Below are 15,505 nucleotides of genomic sequence, written 5' to 3' on the forward strand. Positions count from 1 at the left end.
TAGTTAGTTACTCAGCCCTCAGGTTATTTATTTTGGGGACACGAATACCATGAATGTCACACTCAGGGATCCGAAGGTAAAATGTACTAGGGGAGAACTACACATGATGGCACACGAGAATTTGACGACTCGGGACGAGTCTGTAAAAAGGGGAGGGGGTAGTGTTATGGCTGTGGAAATTCGCAAACCACCATTCAGGTCCCGAAGGTGAGATAACTCGAAGTACATGTGTAGTTAGCCCCAAACCCGTTGTTTAGAGGGAATTTATGTGATTCATTCGGGCTGCGACGCTTTGAGATAGCCATTTTTCTGTTCTATCTTTATTTTGAACTGCCATAACCATCAAACCACCACCAAAAACCCTCCACCACCCTCACCTCTCTCCTTCTACGGCCATTCCCGCACCACCTGTGAACACTGAACGTCGGGCTGTCTTGGGCTCGTTCAGGATATGCACCGAGCCGCGAGTGCAGGTAGCGGCCTTTCCGAGGGAGAATTCGGATCGGGGGTGCTGCACGCCCACTTCTGATCTGTGTGAAATCGAGACATGCAGGTTCTGGGATCAGGGGAGGTTCACGCCCACTTTTCCTCCGTCCAATGGGCGAGCGTGGCTCCGCCCCCGAGCTCATCCTGATCCGGAGATTTGCATATTGGTTCTCCTGCCGGCCTGTGAAACGCCGAGCGCAAGGCGAATCGTGGCGGACAGTCAGTTTTGGTGGCAGAGAGTGAGAGTTTTGGTAAGAGAGTCATCGAGCAGAGTGTAGCAGCAGCAGAGTGTGGCAGAGAGTGGAGTCGGGTGGCGAAGGCACCGAGTTGGGTTCTGCAGTCGGCTGAGGAGAGTTGGGGGAAGAGGCCAAGGAGCTCGGGTCCGAGGCGAGAAGGACGGCGGTCGGCGACGAGTTCGCGGTGGGAGATCGCTCGTCGCGGGACCCAAGCCTTCCAGCCATTCTCCCTCCCCCAGGGCATCAACAATTCCCCCTTTTTCCCCATGCTGAGATAATGCAACCAAGGGGGCCCCGTTCCCACCCCACTCCAAACGTCGTGCCAACGAAACCCGCGAAGGAGCACGGAGTCGGGGCACAGCCACGTGGCCACGTCTGCGGCTCGTCCGCCAACACGTCACGAGGACGCGGGTAGGACCCACCCGGTCTCGCGGACCTGGCCGCTCCTTCAGGTCCCGCGCACATATTGGCCTGCAGTCCCGTCTGCCCCCTTGTCTATGAGGGTGGCTTCTTTCCTTTGCTCTTGAGTAAATGTGTGTGGCACCGCCGTGTCTTGTAAAGTAGAACTGTACAAGTGTTGCCGTGTGTACGTGTCTTCGGTTGTAACTCTGCGTTGTTGTTTCTTTTGTTTTCCTGATATAGGTGCATTTTGACTGTTTGGCTGTATATGTGTGCTTTCCGTGTGTTGCGTAATAAATGTGCATTGTGTGAACTGTTTTCCCGTTTCGCTTCGTCTTTTCTTTATTGACCCTCCATCCTGCTTCACGTAAAAGGGTTCATAGTGGGCTTAAAACGCCCGATAATTAATCGGAACCGTCGAGGTCGACGATAACACCACTCGGTTATCCCGATAGCACGGAACGGACCGCTTAAGCGGTTCGTGTCCGGAGTCGGCCTGCGGCGAGGTACGATCGCCCGGTCGACCATCCGCGCAGGTACTTAGGTCGATCGAATTTGGCGAGCAACCCTATCTTGCGCGGGTGGGCAATTGGCACGGTCGTGGTGGGGTTAAACCCCCACCCGTGACTAGCTCCCGGCGTTGTTCCAAGAGGTTCACGATAGAATTGTCCGTTCCGGTGGGCGAGGCGACCGCCATTCGAGTAGAGCGGCCGATCGCACGCCGGCGGGCGCAAATTCGCAACAATATTTTGGTGAAGATCCGGATCTGGATACAGATACAATCATTTTTTAATAATGCCTGGTGTTGGCTTAATGGTTCGGGTGGTGGGCTTTGGATCCTCGGATCCTGAGTTCAAATCCCCCTCGGCTATTGAATTAATACCAGGTGGGGTTGACTCTGCCTATCATCCTTCCGAGGTCGGCAAAATGAGTGCCAGCTTGCTGGAATCCTGTGTCAGAGTGGTGTCCCGTCCAGGATTGTGCCCAATCGCCAAGGAGACTGTTTCGGCAGCACCAACACTCTGCACAGAGTATGGTCCTGATGGATGGATGGATTAATTAAATTAATTCTTCATCATTGCAAAATATGGCCAAAAACTGATATAAATCGCACGATATCTCAAAAAGTTGTGAACGAATTGTGATAAAACTTGGTGGATGAGTTGGTTAGGTGACTAGAACAAGCCAAATAGATTTTGGTTCAGGTCCGAATCCAGTTCCGGCCCGTCAATGGGATACTAAATGTAAACCGTACAGCCTGTCGGAGGTATGCGCCCTCCTGAGTGTCGTTCTCGTGACTATTTGACAATGCAATGCTTCGTATTCAAGGATCAGACATGAGTTTGATCATCCGTTAGTCGCTGAGATTAGAACTTTGTGGACTTCACCTTGTCGGCTTCCTCGATGTATGACGTTTTGTTTTTATCATTACCATACCGTTTATGCTTTTCGGATTCCCTCCAGACAGGTGATTAGAAGGGTATGGTGCAAATTGTTAATCTACCCAGGAAGTTATTCTTCACAAAACAGGATGTCATTGTGCCAATTAGAAATTTGAAACATGTTGAAATTGAAATATGAAACATTACAGTCTGTAAGAAAGGTTGTTTACATGATGCCCACCATGTTTGTTATTCTTCATAGTGCGCGACAGACCATTATATATTCTGATTGGTGGGAAGTTATTTGAGGATGTAGTGTAACCGTCTCATGTCTACATGGCAATATCGATGGCTCCTGTGTATAGGTGAGGTTTTCCAGGGGCAGGGCCCGACCAAATGATGTTGAAAGGTAACGAGACGGGAATAAAAAGGTGTTTCGGGGCGGTTAGGTCATTTAAGCGGCACGGTGGCATGCCCTGGCATTCTGATCTCGGGGAAAACAAATGTTTCATTTCTGGGCCAAACAGGTGCTTCATCCTTCCCCCACCCCACAACCTTTCTTTCCCCGGATCCATCCCAGACAGTGTGGGACACCACGGTGCTGAGAGGACGACATTCAAGACATAAACCTAGTGTAGTAGATAGTAGAAAAATCGTGCAAATTATGATACAAGCATTAAATTTGGCATTTCTGTTCTGCAGGGCTTTCTGATCAAATCTGCCCAATTGGCCATTTGAAAATCCAAATTTTGAAAAATTTGGATTTTCAAATAGCCAATCAGGCAGATTTGATTAGAATCCCCTGGAGAACAAATGTGCCAAATTTGATGCTTGTATCATCATTTGCACGATTCCTCTCAAAAATTGCTGTTATCTGCCCCACTAACCGGACAAATAGTTCTCAGGACGTTGGCAGAACCAAATTTCGAAATGGAAGTTTTCGACCGACGCGAGTTCCAGGACAAAGCCAAACCGATTACGTGTAGCAGGACCTCAAATCCTGTTGAGCCACAAGGAGCGTGCATCGAACCGAGGCACGTGAGATGCGTCTGCATTCTGGAATGCTGACACGTGGGATACTGTCCGTGGAATCCCAAAGGGAAACGAGCACACACATTGAACATCACAGCTAGCGGTCGTCGCACGGCCGGAATAACGCTTTCGCACGAACAATGAAACGGCGGAATTGACTCACGTAGATACAACCTGGCGGACACCCACCCATTCCGTCCGGACCCATAATTTGCACTGCAGGACACAAATAAATATGGATATTAAAAAACAAAACAAAATGTTAACGAACACTGGGTTCTAGTCCAGTGGAAAACACCTAAACACATTCAAGGGACAGATCGGAACAACATTTCAGCAAATATAAATCAACAAACGGTTTAATAATTTTGGGACGTACCTCTTTATAAGGAACCCAAATAGTCACAAGCTTGGAATACGACGGCTGACCCATAAAGCCTCTTTGTGTTCCAAGTGCCCGTGTTCAGATAATCCTCCTCACCCCTCCAATCATCGAAAATGACGGCTCGCTGGCACGTCAGGTGAACACCGCCCTAACATCCCCCCCCCCACAAATTCCAACCCACAATCATTACTTGCTCACATTAACATGCTCATCTGAACGTACAGTGTGTATGCACATAATACGTGACCATCCCACGCGGCTTTCAACACGGTCCATGGGATTTGAACCCAGGGTCCCAGCATCACGAGCGAAGAGCCCATATATGGGAATGCCATACCTGTGCACTGTTGCCGCTCTAGAAAATGAAAGTCCGTTAACTAAACAGGCTGTTAGGTTAACGAGCAACCGTTCGACAAAAAAAAAATAAATAAACTTCAGTATCAACATCTATCTGAACAAAAGCACCAGTACTTCCAGGAAGGACCTTTTCCACCGAACGACGACTGTCCAGACTCTGACCCTGATGACACACCGTCTAACCTATAAATTGCACCTTACGCTCCGCCAGCCTTTGTCCCCTGGCTCCAATATTCAGACCCCGCACATGCTGAGCTCCGATCAGCTGCCATCTGCTGCTCCCGACACATCCCGCAAGGAGCCGCAGGGGCTTTACCGGAATCAACGAATCGATTCGGCCCGATCTCCTCAATGTCACGTCATCCTGAAGTGGAAACTGTTTTCCAACAAAGCTACAAGTGGAACATCAAGGAAAACGTAGAACGGAAGTCCCTCTTCGACCATTCAATGGCCAATTGTTCCTTGTGTTTGGACATCCTGTGGAGGTTTTATTCCTTTGCTTCGAAGTTCAGAAAATCGTGCAGAATTCGGTAACAACCACAAAACCTGCTCTGAAGCCAAACGGGTTCGTGCCACCTTCCAACACAAATACTTGCACAGGTAATACACCTGTTTACAATTCACCCCGGCAACCAAGCACATCAAATTAAGCCTTTTCCCTGATGACACCCAAGGCAAATCGATAACGTTGCAGGCAAGCTTCACGCTGCCGAGTTGGATAGGTGAGGGAGAAGAGGCACCAACTCTTCCTAGACAACCAGTAATTAGTGAGATTATGAGAAACACAGGTGAGGAGGTAGAGGAGGAAGAAAGAGAAAGAAGATGAAGAAGAGGAGTACGAGGAAGGAGGAGGAGGAGGAGAAGTGCTCTTTCTTACGTTACCTGGCTTCATTCCATTCGGGAGTCTGTTATCTATCTCTCTTATCTGTCTGCGACAACACATCCCCACCCTTCTTGAGAATGAGCAAATACCAGACACGCAGGCATGTCTGCACGCAGCGTACAGCGAGGGGAAAAAAACAAGAACACCAAATGGCTTCTCGACGAGCAAAACAAGCTTCTGAAACCTGCGAATGTACAAGTGCGTTCGGGTCGTCCGGTTCGTACGTGGTGCAAAGGACCAGGACGGAGTGGTGTGGCCTGAAGCCACAATGTCCGCAGGGTCGGGATCAGAAGGGACGATCCGTGCGAAAGAAGAACGACCGCACAGAAGGACAAGCCGTACGTCATATCTCCTGCGGACAAAGTCACGTGTACACACACCAATAGGCCAGATGGCTGCGAGGTTGTCAAACAAGCATGATCCAACAGGAAGGGGGAGAAGAGGTGTTTGATGGACAAGAAGGCAAACCCAAGATGGGAGACAGGTGAATGATCAACTCGAGTTCTTTCATTCAGGATTACATCGTCTCGCTCCAACCCATTGTTCATGGGCAGCGCACATTCCATCCCATCCCATCCCATCAACAATGAGACAACATCCATGGAGATACCGCAGTGAAAATGGTCAACGACAGACGGTTCGTAAACACACCTGAAATCATGGAAAAGGACCACCTGACCGAAGCTCAATCGTACTTACATTCCACTTGAGGGGGCTTCACCGTACAGAAACTGTCCTGCGCATGTACGTGTGGACCAAGCAGAACACCTCTGTACCTGTGCACGTGCCAAAGCAGCCTTTGCGAACAATCACCTTGCGATGTGAGGGTGATTGATCGAAGAGCTGTGGACAAGCTGGACAAGCTGGACAAGCTGGACATGCCCCACGCGGACGGCAAGGAGCGGCCAAGCCTGAGCGGTTCAGATTTCGATATCATGGGTGAACATGAAACAACCAAAATATGAACAACGATGGGCGGGCGCACGCGCGCACGCACGCACGCACGCACGCACGCACGCACACACACACACACACACACACACGCACACACGAACAACCACACACATGCACACACACACACACACACACACACGAACAAACACACACATGCACACACACACGAACAAACACACACATGCACACACACACACGAACAAACACACACAAACACATGTGCACACACGAACAAAAAAACAAACACACACAAACAAACACACACAAGCACACACATGCATGCACAAACAAACACAAACACACACACAGACGAACAAACACACACCTACACTAACAAACAACACACACGAACAAACAAACAAATACACACGAACAAGCACAAACACACACACACGAACAAACACACACACATGAACAAACACAAACACAAACACACACACGAACAAACACAAACACACGGACAAACACACACACATGCACACGAACAAACACACACACGCACACGAACAAACACAAACACACGAACAAACACACACACAAACAAACACACACGAACAAACACACACACACACACACACACACACACACGAACAAACAAACAAACACACACACACGAACAAACACACACACACACACACACACACACACACGAACAAACACACGCGCACGAGCAATTACGCATATACACACACACACGAACAAACACACACACACGAACAAACACACACACACGAACAAACACACAAACACACACACACGAACAAACACACACACACGAACAAACACACACACACGAACAAACACACACGCACTATTTTTGGGGAGGGGGGTCAAATATAACTCTAACTATAATGACGATAACAATGATAGTTCACCGGATTACACAACAATGGTTCAATTGTAAGAACATTTGTGTTTTCATGTGTGATGAAGTCCCATGGACCGTGGAACAAGACGTGAACCCAAACAACGTGATCAAGGAGGGGATTCCAGGAGAGAGCGCGGATCACACAAACCGGGACCGCGCGCACCGAGTCCGCACGACTCGGACAGGGAGACGGGGCGCGTGGACACCGACGAGCACCGGGACGAGGACACGGCGAGGACACGGCCACCCGGCGCGACGGACAGTTACCGGGACGGAGACGCGCGGTCACGGACAACCATCCGGACAGAGGCGCGCGCGGACGCACAGCCCTCGGACGGCGCCGAGCGCCGACACACGGACGGACGGACGGACGGACGGACGGACGGACGGACGGACGGACGGACGGACGGACGGGGTGATTCTCACACGGAGATTCCCTCAGAATCCCGACGGGTCCACACCTGGTACCTCACGGTGTTCTTCACCTGTGCGTGTGGTGCGCGCGTCACCGGGCTCAGCGCGGCGCGAGATCGGCCCGGAGCGCCAGCTTCCATGATGCGGACGTCACGTGACAGTATTCCGCGGAGTGGGTGGAGAGTCATGGAGAGATGTGAAGGGGAGGGGAAAGAGAAGGGGAGGGGAAAGAGAAGGGGAGGGGAAAGAGAAGGGGAGGGGAAAGAGAAGGGGAGGGGAAAGAGAAGGGGAGGGAAAGAGAAGGGGAGGGGAAAGAGAAGGGGAGGGAAAGAGAAGGGGAGGGGAAAGAGAAGGGGAGGGGAAAGAGAAGGGGAGGGAAAGAGAAGGGGAGGGAAAGAGAAGGGGAGGGGAAAGAGAAGGGGAGTGAGGTAGAGGGGGAAGGAGAGGGAGGTGGAAGGGGATGGGGTGGAGGTGGAGGAGAATGTCAGGGAGGTGGAGGGGAATGGGAGGGAGGGAGAGGGGAAGGAGGGAGGGAGAGGGGGAAGGAGGGAGGGAGAGGGGGAAGGAGGGAGGGAGAGGAGGAAGGAGGGAGGGAGAGGAGGAAGGAGAGAGGTAGAGGGGGAAGGAGAGGGAGGTGGAGGGGATGGGGTGGAGGTGGAGGAGAATGTCAGGGAGCTGGAGAGGAAATGGGAGGGAGGTGGAGGGGAATGTGAGGGAGGTGGAGGGGATGGGGGTGGACTGGGAAGGGGAGGGAGGTGGAAGGGGAAATAGGGGGAAGTGGGGAAAAAACGGAGGGAGTGTGGAAAAGGGGAGGAGGAGGAGGAGGAGAAGAAAAAGGGAAAGGAGAGGGGAAATGGAGGATGCAAAAGGCGAATGGGAGGGAGACGGGAGAGAAGAGGAAGAGTCGGGATCGGGAAGAGAAGGAGGGAAGAGGTGGGAGAAAACGTTTATAAAGAGGGTTGGTGTTTGAGATTCGAAAGAGGTGTTAGCAATGAGATTTGGCAGAAAATATACAATATAAAGTAGCGGTGTATAAGACATAAGGCAAAAGATCATCATTTGTCCGTGTCAATTGAAAGTGTGGGTAACGTCTCCTAGAGCGGTGTATAGTACGCGTTGTCATTAAGCTCGGTTGGTACCTTTACCTTTTCAAGTTGTTTTTCATAACATCTTCCAAGCAATTGGTTTTTTACCACCAGTTCGTGAGAATGAGAGAGCACGATTGAAACCTATAAACGTTCTAACAAGTGAAGAATGTTTTTTGTAAGGATTTATTTTTTAATGAACAACAACACACCACAGCCTGGGTGGTGTCATGGTTACATTGTGAAAGCGTTTGGGAGGTCAACGGTGGCGGGGCCAAACCAAAGACTTTCAAAATGGTACGTGCTGCTTCATCGCTTGACGTTCAGTATTTTAAAAGGATACAGTTCGGATAAACAACCATTTCGCAGGGTTTGATGGGCCGATGATATGACCTCTTCCTGCGTTGAAGCGCTTTCTACGATTACGAGCGGTGTATGTTTGTCTGGACTTGGGCAGTTGGTTACCTCGTATTTTCGTAAATATGAATGATGATTTAACCTTCCGAGAACCGCCATTAATGTTTAAACTCGTAGTCTTGTTTCGCCTTCCTCCATTTACTCATCCGCTGTTATGTGAGGTTTACACCATTAAAAAAAAATCGCCTCAGTCGATGACCTCACAGGTCGCCTCGTTTCGAACGTCATGACGTAATACGCAAATTGAACGTAATACGCAAATGAAACGTAATATATTCATTTTTCGCAGAATGCACAGATTTTTAGATCCTCGTGGAGGATCTCGAAGTCTTATTCACGTTGTTGTTCTTCATCTTCTTCTTGTGGACTTTTTTGTTTCACAGCCTACAGTTTTCATCGAAACTTCCTTACACTTGGCAGATACATGTAAAAATACCCTGCGCAGACAGTAACCATCTCCGATTTTGAAAATTCCTCCTAGAAAAAAAGTTATGACGTCAAAATATCTCCGCTAATGGAAATCGCCTTAAAAATTGTCTCCGAAACTAGGAAAGTTTTTTTTTGAATCCTGTTTGCGGTAATCGAACAGGGCATTAGCAGAGATGAATTACCGCACATATGATACATCACTATGACGTCATATCAATTTTTATGACGTCATTCCTATTTTTTGACATTTTTTTTGTTTCACAACCCAGAGTTTTCATCGGATCTTCGTGAAACTTGCCATGTATATGCAGAAAGCCCACGCGCAGGCAGTAACCATCTCCGATTTTGGAAATTCTTCGGAGAAAAAAAGTTGACGTCATAATATCGCCGCTAATGGAAATCGCCTTAAAAATTGTCTCCGAAACTAGGAAAGTTTTTTTTGAATCCTGTTTGCGGTAATCGAACAGGGCATTAGCAGAGATGAATTACCGCACATATGATACATCACTATGACGTCATATCAATTTTTATGACGTCATTCCTATTTTTTGACATTTTTTTTGTTTCACAACCCAGAGTTTTCATCGGATCTTCGTGAAACTTGCCATGTATATGCAGAAAGCCCACGCGCAGGCAGTAACCATCTCCGATTTTGGAAATTCTTCGGAGAAAAAAAAGTTGACGTCATAATATCGCCTCTAATGGAAATCGCCTTAAAAATTGTCTCCGAAACTAGGAAAGTTTTTTTTGAATCCTGTTTGCGGGAATCGAACAGGGCATTAGCAGAGATGAATTACCGCACATATGATACATCACTATGACGTCATATCAATTTTTATGACGTCATTCCTATTTTTTGACATTTTTTTTGTTTCACAACCCAGAGTTTTCATCGGATCTTCGTGAAACTTGCCATGTATATGCAGAAAGCCCACGCGCAGGCAGTAACCATCTCCGATTTTGGAAATTCTTCGGAGAAAAAAAAGTTGACGTCATAATATCGCCGCTAATGGAAATCGCCTATACCATTATCTCCGAAACTTGGCAAGCCGTTTGAATTTTGTTTGCGGGAATCAAGCCGGCCATTAGCACAGATAATTTATCGCAAACCTCAAACATCACAATGACGTCATATTCGTTTTTATGACGTCATCATTAAGAGGAAGAGGATCTTATTTAATTTGAGCTTGTTATTTGACTGTTCATTTAGTGTATGTAACATATCCACAAATTATAGCGAATGTTCTTATTATATTGTTCAGATTCAAGGAGTCAACTCCCAAAGGAAGGAATCCAATGAGGAACACGTGACTTGTCACATGAAAACTGCATAATGCGGCAAGAGTTCAGCAAGTCAATGGGGGTGTCAGGCTGCAAGCGTCGGTACAATCTGCCGAGCGTTTGTATTCCGCGGAATGCAATAGAAAAGCGGCTGCATGCAAGCTTTTCATCAAGGTGGTCAATCTAAGGTGTTACATGGTGGTGCACAAACGTGCAGCAAGACTCAAAACGGGTGTTGTGGAGCAACAAACCCAAGATCACGTGATGAAAAGTCTGGCGATAGGTTATATGGACTCGACACCAATGAGGTCAAAATCTGAAACAACATGGACGCACGAGGCAAAGGATATCGTCGAATCAAAAACCTCCAGCCAATCAAAAACTGGCACGTTGGAGAAACAATCCAGACTCCAGCCAATCAAAAACTGACACGTTGGAGTAACAATCCAGACTCCAGCCAATCAAAAACTGACACGTTGGAGAAACAATCCAGACTCCAGCCAATCAAAAACTGACACGTTGGAGTAACAATCCAGACTCCAGCCAATCAAAAACTGACACGTTGGAGAAACAATCCAGACTCCAGCCAATCAAAAACTGACACGTTGGAGTAACAATCCAGACTCCAGCCAATCAAAAACGGACACGTTGGAGTAACAATCCAGACTCCAGCCAATCAAAAACGGACACGTTGGAGTAACAATCCAGACTCCAGCCAATCAAAAACTGACACGTTGGAGAAACAATCCAGACTCCAGCCAATCAAAAACGGACACGTTGGAGTAACAATCTAGACTCCAGCCAATCAAAAACGGACACGTTGGAGTAACAATCCAGACTCCAGCCAATCAAAAACGGACACGTTGGAGTAACAATCCAGACTCCAGCCAATCAAAAACGGACACGTTGGAGTAACAATCCAGACTCCAGCCAATCAAAAACTGACACGTTGGAGAAACAATCCAGACTCCAGCCAATCAAAAACGGACACGTTGGAGTAACAATCCAGACTCCAGCCAATCAAAAACGGACACGTTGGAGTAACAATCCAGACTCCAGCCAATCAAAAACTGACACGTTGGAGAAACAATCCAGACTCCAGCCAATCAAAAACGGACACGTTGGAGTAACAATCCAGACTCCAGCCAATCAAAAACTGACACATTGGAGAAACAATCCAGAGTTTCCAGTTTGGAATGATTTTCAATGATGTCTGACTGCCAGACAGGTAGACAGAGCAAGAAATTACCTCACTCCTCTCTGCGCAGGTGTGATCAGGTCAAATTCAGAGCCAATTTTCGGTAAAACAGCAAGTTTGTTTTCAGATTCATGTTCCGATTCGTGTTCAAATATATAACATTCAATTTAAACAAGTTGTTCCTTGATCATACACCGACGTCCATAGACACACAGACAGACAGACAGACTGTTACGAATCTGGCAGCCATGAGCACACAACAGACAGGTCCCCGTAGCTCACTTATTTTGTTAAGTATATGTGTATAGTTAGAATCCATCCCCTGTGTCTAATGGGTGATTAAATGTTAGTGCGCTGCGGAGTTATTTTGATAGTCAGGGTTTTGTTTTACATTTTCAACTACAACAACAACAACAACACCTTCGCCTCGCTCCATCCTGACGCCATAACGCTCGCGGAGGGCAGAGTTCATTGAAGAACTTGGCGTCTCTCTCGACCAATCAGAGAGATGCGAGCGAGTTTGTCGTCGTTCGGCCAATGGGAGCCACCGCAGGACAATATTACTCATCTTCCTGTTTGAGGGGCGGTCCGCTGTGATGCCCGCCACCCCCCCCCCGGTCCACTCAGCGGACTTGGTGCCCCTTTTGGCCAATCACTGGGGCAACGAGTGGATCGTGCACCTTGATCAGCGTGATCTGACTGGGGGCAGTTGGGGTTTGCCTGCCGGATCGTCTCGGATCGCCTCACCTTGCCTGCTGGCGCTCGCTGCCTTGTCCGCCCTCATGCTGGTTGGTGTCCGTCCTTCATCCTCCATCCCTGGTGCTTGGAGTGGCATCGTTGTTGCGGGTTCGAGTCCCGTGAAGCCAGAACGTCGAAGATCGCACGAGGTGGGCAGGTCCAAGCTAGCTCTGGTCTCCAGCTCACCTTTCCTCAAGCAGGAAGCCTTCAATAAAGACCCGACGGGGTCCATTTCTGGGTATTTGTGTGTGCGTGTGTGTGTCCGTGGGCCCCATCTGATAAGTAGAATTGTTAAGTGCTTTTTGTTGTACATTATTTGCCTTGCTTAGTCGGATAACTCTTCCCTTACGTGCTCTCCTCATTCCCCAATTATTGTTGTAAATAAATTCCCCTTTTGTTGAATGTCCCAGCTCGTCCTTGTCCTTTCTACCATTGGATTGCCGCGCTGCGAACGGGAATTAGGAGGCGTCATTGCTGCCGTAATCGTGCAATCTGCCCGGCAGGATTCTGGTACTCTCCGCTCGGGGTACGACTCGGATCCGGCTCGGTAACGGCCCGGATCGCGCAGATCCTGCCGAGGGTGAATTTCCCCGGTAGTTTGGACGACGTGGGTATTTAGGTATACTGAAATTGGCAATTGACCCTATCCCACGTGGTCGACCTATTGGCGATCTTCGGTCCGATAAGGGACGGATTTATCTGAAAGGTCCGACCTAAATTCCGGGTGTTCGGTGGAGCCGACTCTACTGCTCCATCTAGCGGTCGTGCTCGCCACCGAGACCCGGCCCCACAGCAGGACTGACATGAACCAATTGTCTAACCCCGCTTTTTCTTCGCGTGCGCGGGGTAATAAAATCGCACGTGTCCCATGAGTTTTGGTAGGAACATGTATCCAAGGTAGGTGAAGACTTGAAACCTTTGCCATTGTGCATTTGTCAGCCCCAGTGAACTTCCAAACTGAACCTTTTCCAAATTTATATTCTTAATACCTGTTGTGTTGATCCACCTGTGTTGTCTGTCACAGCTCGTAGCTTTGCTCTATACATCACCAGCTGTCTACCCATGATTTTAAGCATAATATGTTGTGCTGATGAATTTGAACGTTGAAATATGGCTGCAGCTACACTATTTTCTCTGCCTGTGGCATATTGAACCGTCGTTGTCCGAAAGGCTCGATTCGCACGACGAGGTGCCCCCTGAGGGTTGGGGGTCGCAGTATAGCCATTGCGCCGGTGACGTCGTGGTGTTGTGACGGTGACGTTTAATTATGATGTACAATACAGATATTTCTCGGATTCAGAGCATTGGTGCTGCCGAAGCAATTTCTTGGCGAGGGTTATACTGGGTGTTTTGCCATTGCCTTTCCAGCAGTTGTGAGGGTGGGAATTTTGGAATTTGTCAATGGTATCTCAACTACTCTTTGCGAAGGACACCGTGGGATCTTTAACATCCGCCAACTAATGCCGGCAGAGGGGACGCCAAGTTTAACGTCCATCCGAGGGACGGCGCACGCATTGATGAATCCCCCTGCCTGTGAAACACCGGGATGGCAGTTTTTAGCCGGGTCGGGATTCAAACCCAGGCGAGAAAGCTCAGAGGTGAGTGTGCGTACCTCTAATCCTATGCCTTCCTGCCAGCCCCATTAACCCAAATGAACATTGATCACTGTTGTTGCTTGATTTGAGTATTTTGTGATGCCATGTGTTGCCCCTCAAGACACCAATCCAACAGTTTATAGTCGGACAAAGAATCACACCTCGGCTGGGCAGTTCAAACGACTGCACTCTACCTCTGCGCCATCCTGTTGGACGTTGTTGTAAATTATTTGTTTATACCCTTATTGGTGATATTTTAATTTTTCATGAAACTGGTGCTTTGCAGGTCTTTAAACAAAGAGTGGCTGTGAGTGGAAGGATGTCTGGGTGAAGGTTGTAAGTCGTGGGCTACTTTAGCGATCGGTTTGAGGACTGTTATTAATATTTTTCTCCATGATTTTGACAGTGCAGTGCGGAAAGAGAGTCAGCTTTCCAAATTAGCAGGTGACACAAAGCTTTGGAGGTAAGATGGATAGCAAAGAGGGGGAGGGGGGGGTGGTGATCAGATTCACGCAAGTCTCGATACTTGTATCGATTGGGCAAAAGATTGGCAGATGTAATTAAACCTGAGCAAGTGTAAGGTGCTTGGGATGGGTATTATTATTATTATTATTATTATTATTATTATTATTATTTTGTGTGCAGCCTGTGGCTGCTGGTTGTATCATTGCTGGGAGTGCAGTTGTGCCAGCGATGCAATGCCCCTGTTGCCAGTAAGCTGGTACTCATTTTGCCAACCTCAAAAGGATGATAGGTTGAATCAACCCACCTGGTGTTATTTAACGGCCTGATGGGCTCAAACTCCAGACCATAAGATTTTAAGCCAGCCACCTTAACTGTTACGCCAACACCAGGCTTGGGGATGGGTAAGAATAATAAAACTAGAGATGACATGATGCAAGGGGCAATCTTGATGTCACACAGGAGAAGGATCTGGGGGTGGTAATAGATATTACACGATGTCTCAAAATGTTGTTGACGGATCCGGATGAAATTTTGTGGACAGGTTTGGGTGTGAGACCACGGGGAATTGATTCGATTTTGGCGAAGATCCGAATCCAGATGTGGATACGATAATTATTTAATTTTTAAGGCGATTCTTCAACATTGAGAGATCGGGCCAAACAGGATATAGTACTGTTCGGCATGATATTTCAAAAATGTATTGGGCCCGATACGTTCTCGTGAATCAGGCATTACGTGGCGGAGGTATGCGCTCGACCGAGTGCCCTTCGAGTTAAACTTGTTTTTATTTGGTAACATGCTTGGAAAAAAAAATAGTTTAATTCTTACTTTTTTCCTCTTTGCATATTCTAAATTTTTTTTTTTCGTTCATGAGTCATTTTTGGGGTGCACTAGTTCGTAT

At 48.0% G+C, this 15,505-nt stretch overlaps 2 protein-coding genes across 11 annotated transcripts in view; one reads left to right on the plus strand and one right to left on the minus strand.

Annotated features, from left to right (window-relative positions):
• Positions 1-7,631, minus strand: part of LOC147033274 (cortactin-binding protein 2-like) — a 46,975-nt gene extending 39,344 nt beyond the window's left edge. For 2 of the 10 annotated variants that reach the window (XM_085871486.1, XM_085871485.1), the window contains exon 1: positions 7,444-7,626. In XM_085871486.1, coding sequence (XP_085727612.1) covers positions 7,444-7,584 — 141 coding nt within the window. In that variant the 5' untranslated portion in view covers positions 7,585-7,626. Of the gene's footprint in view, positions 1-3,914; positions 4,070-5,859; positions 6,708-7,443 lie in introns of those variants that run through there. The other 8 variants (XM_085871493.1, XM_085871492.1, XM_085871488.1 and 5 more) reach the window with 7 other exon arrangements.
• Positions 7,632-8,662: 1,031 nt separating this feature from the next.
• Positions 8,663-15,505, plus strand: part of LOC147033275 (max dimerization protein 1-like) — a 100,072-nt gene continuing 93,229 nt past the window's right edge. The window contains exon 1 of the mRNA XM_085871500.1: positions 8,663-8,778. Within this exon, the coding sequence (XP_085727626.1) occupies positions 8,678-8,778 (101 nt within the window). The 5' untranslated portion in view covers positions 8,663-8,677. The remainder of the gene's footprint in view (positions 8,779-15,505) is intronic.

This window comes from Eptatretus burgeri, chromosome 2, assembly GCF_056783735.1.
Source record: "Eptatretus burgeri isolate ZD-2024b chromosome 2, Ebu_testis_v1, whole genome shotgun sequence".
Taxonomy (NCBI): Eukaryota; Metazoa; Chordata; class Myxini; order Myxiniformes; family Myxinidae; genus Eptatretus; species Eptatretus burgeri.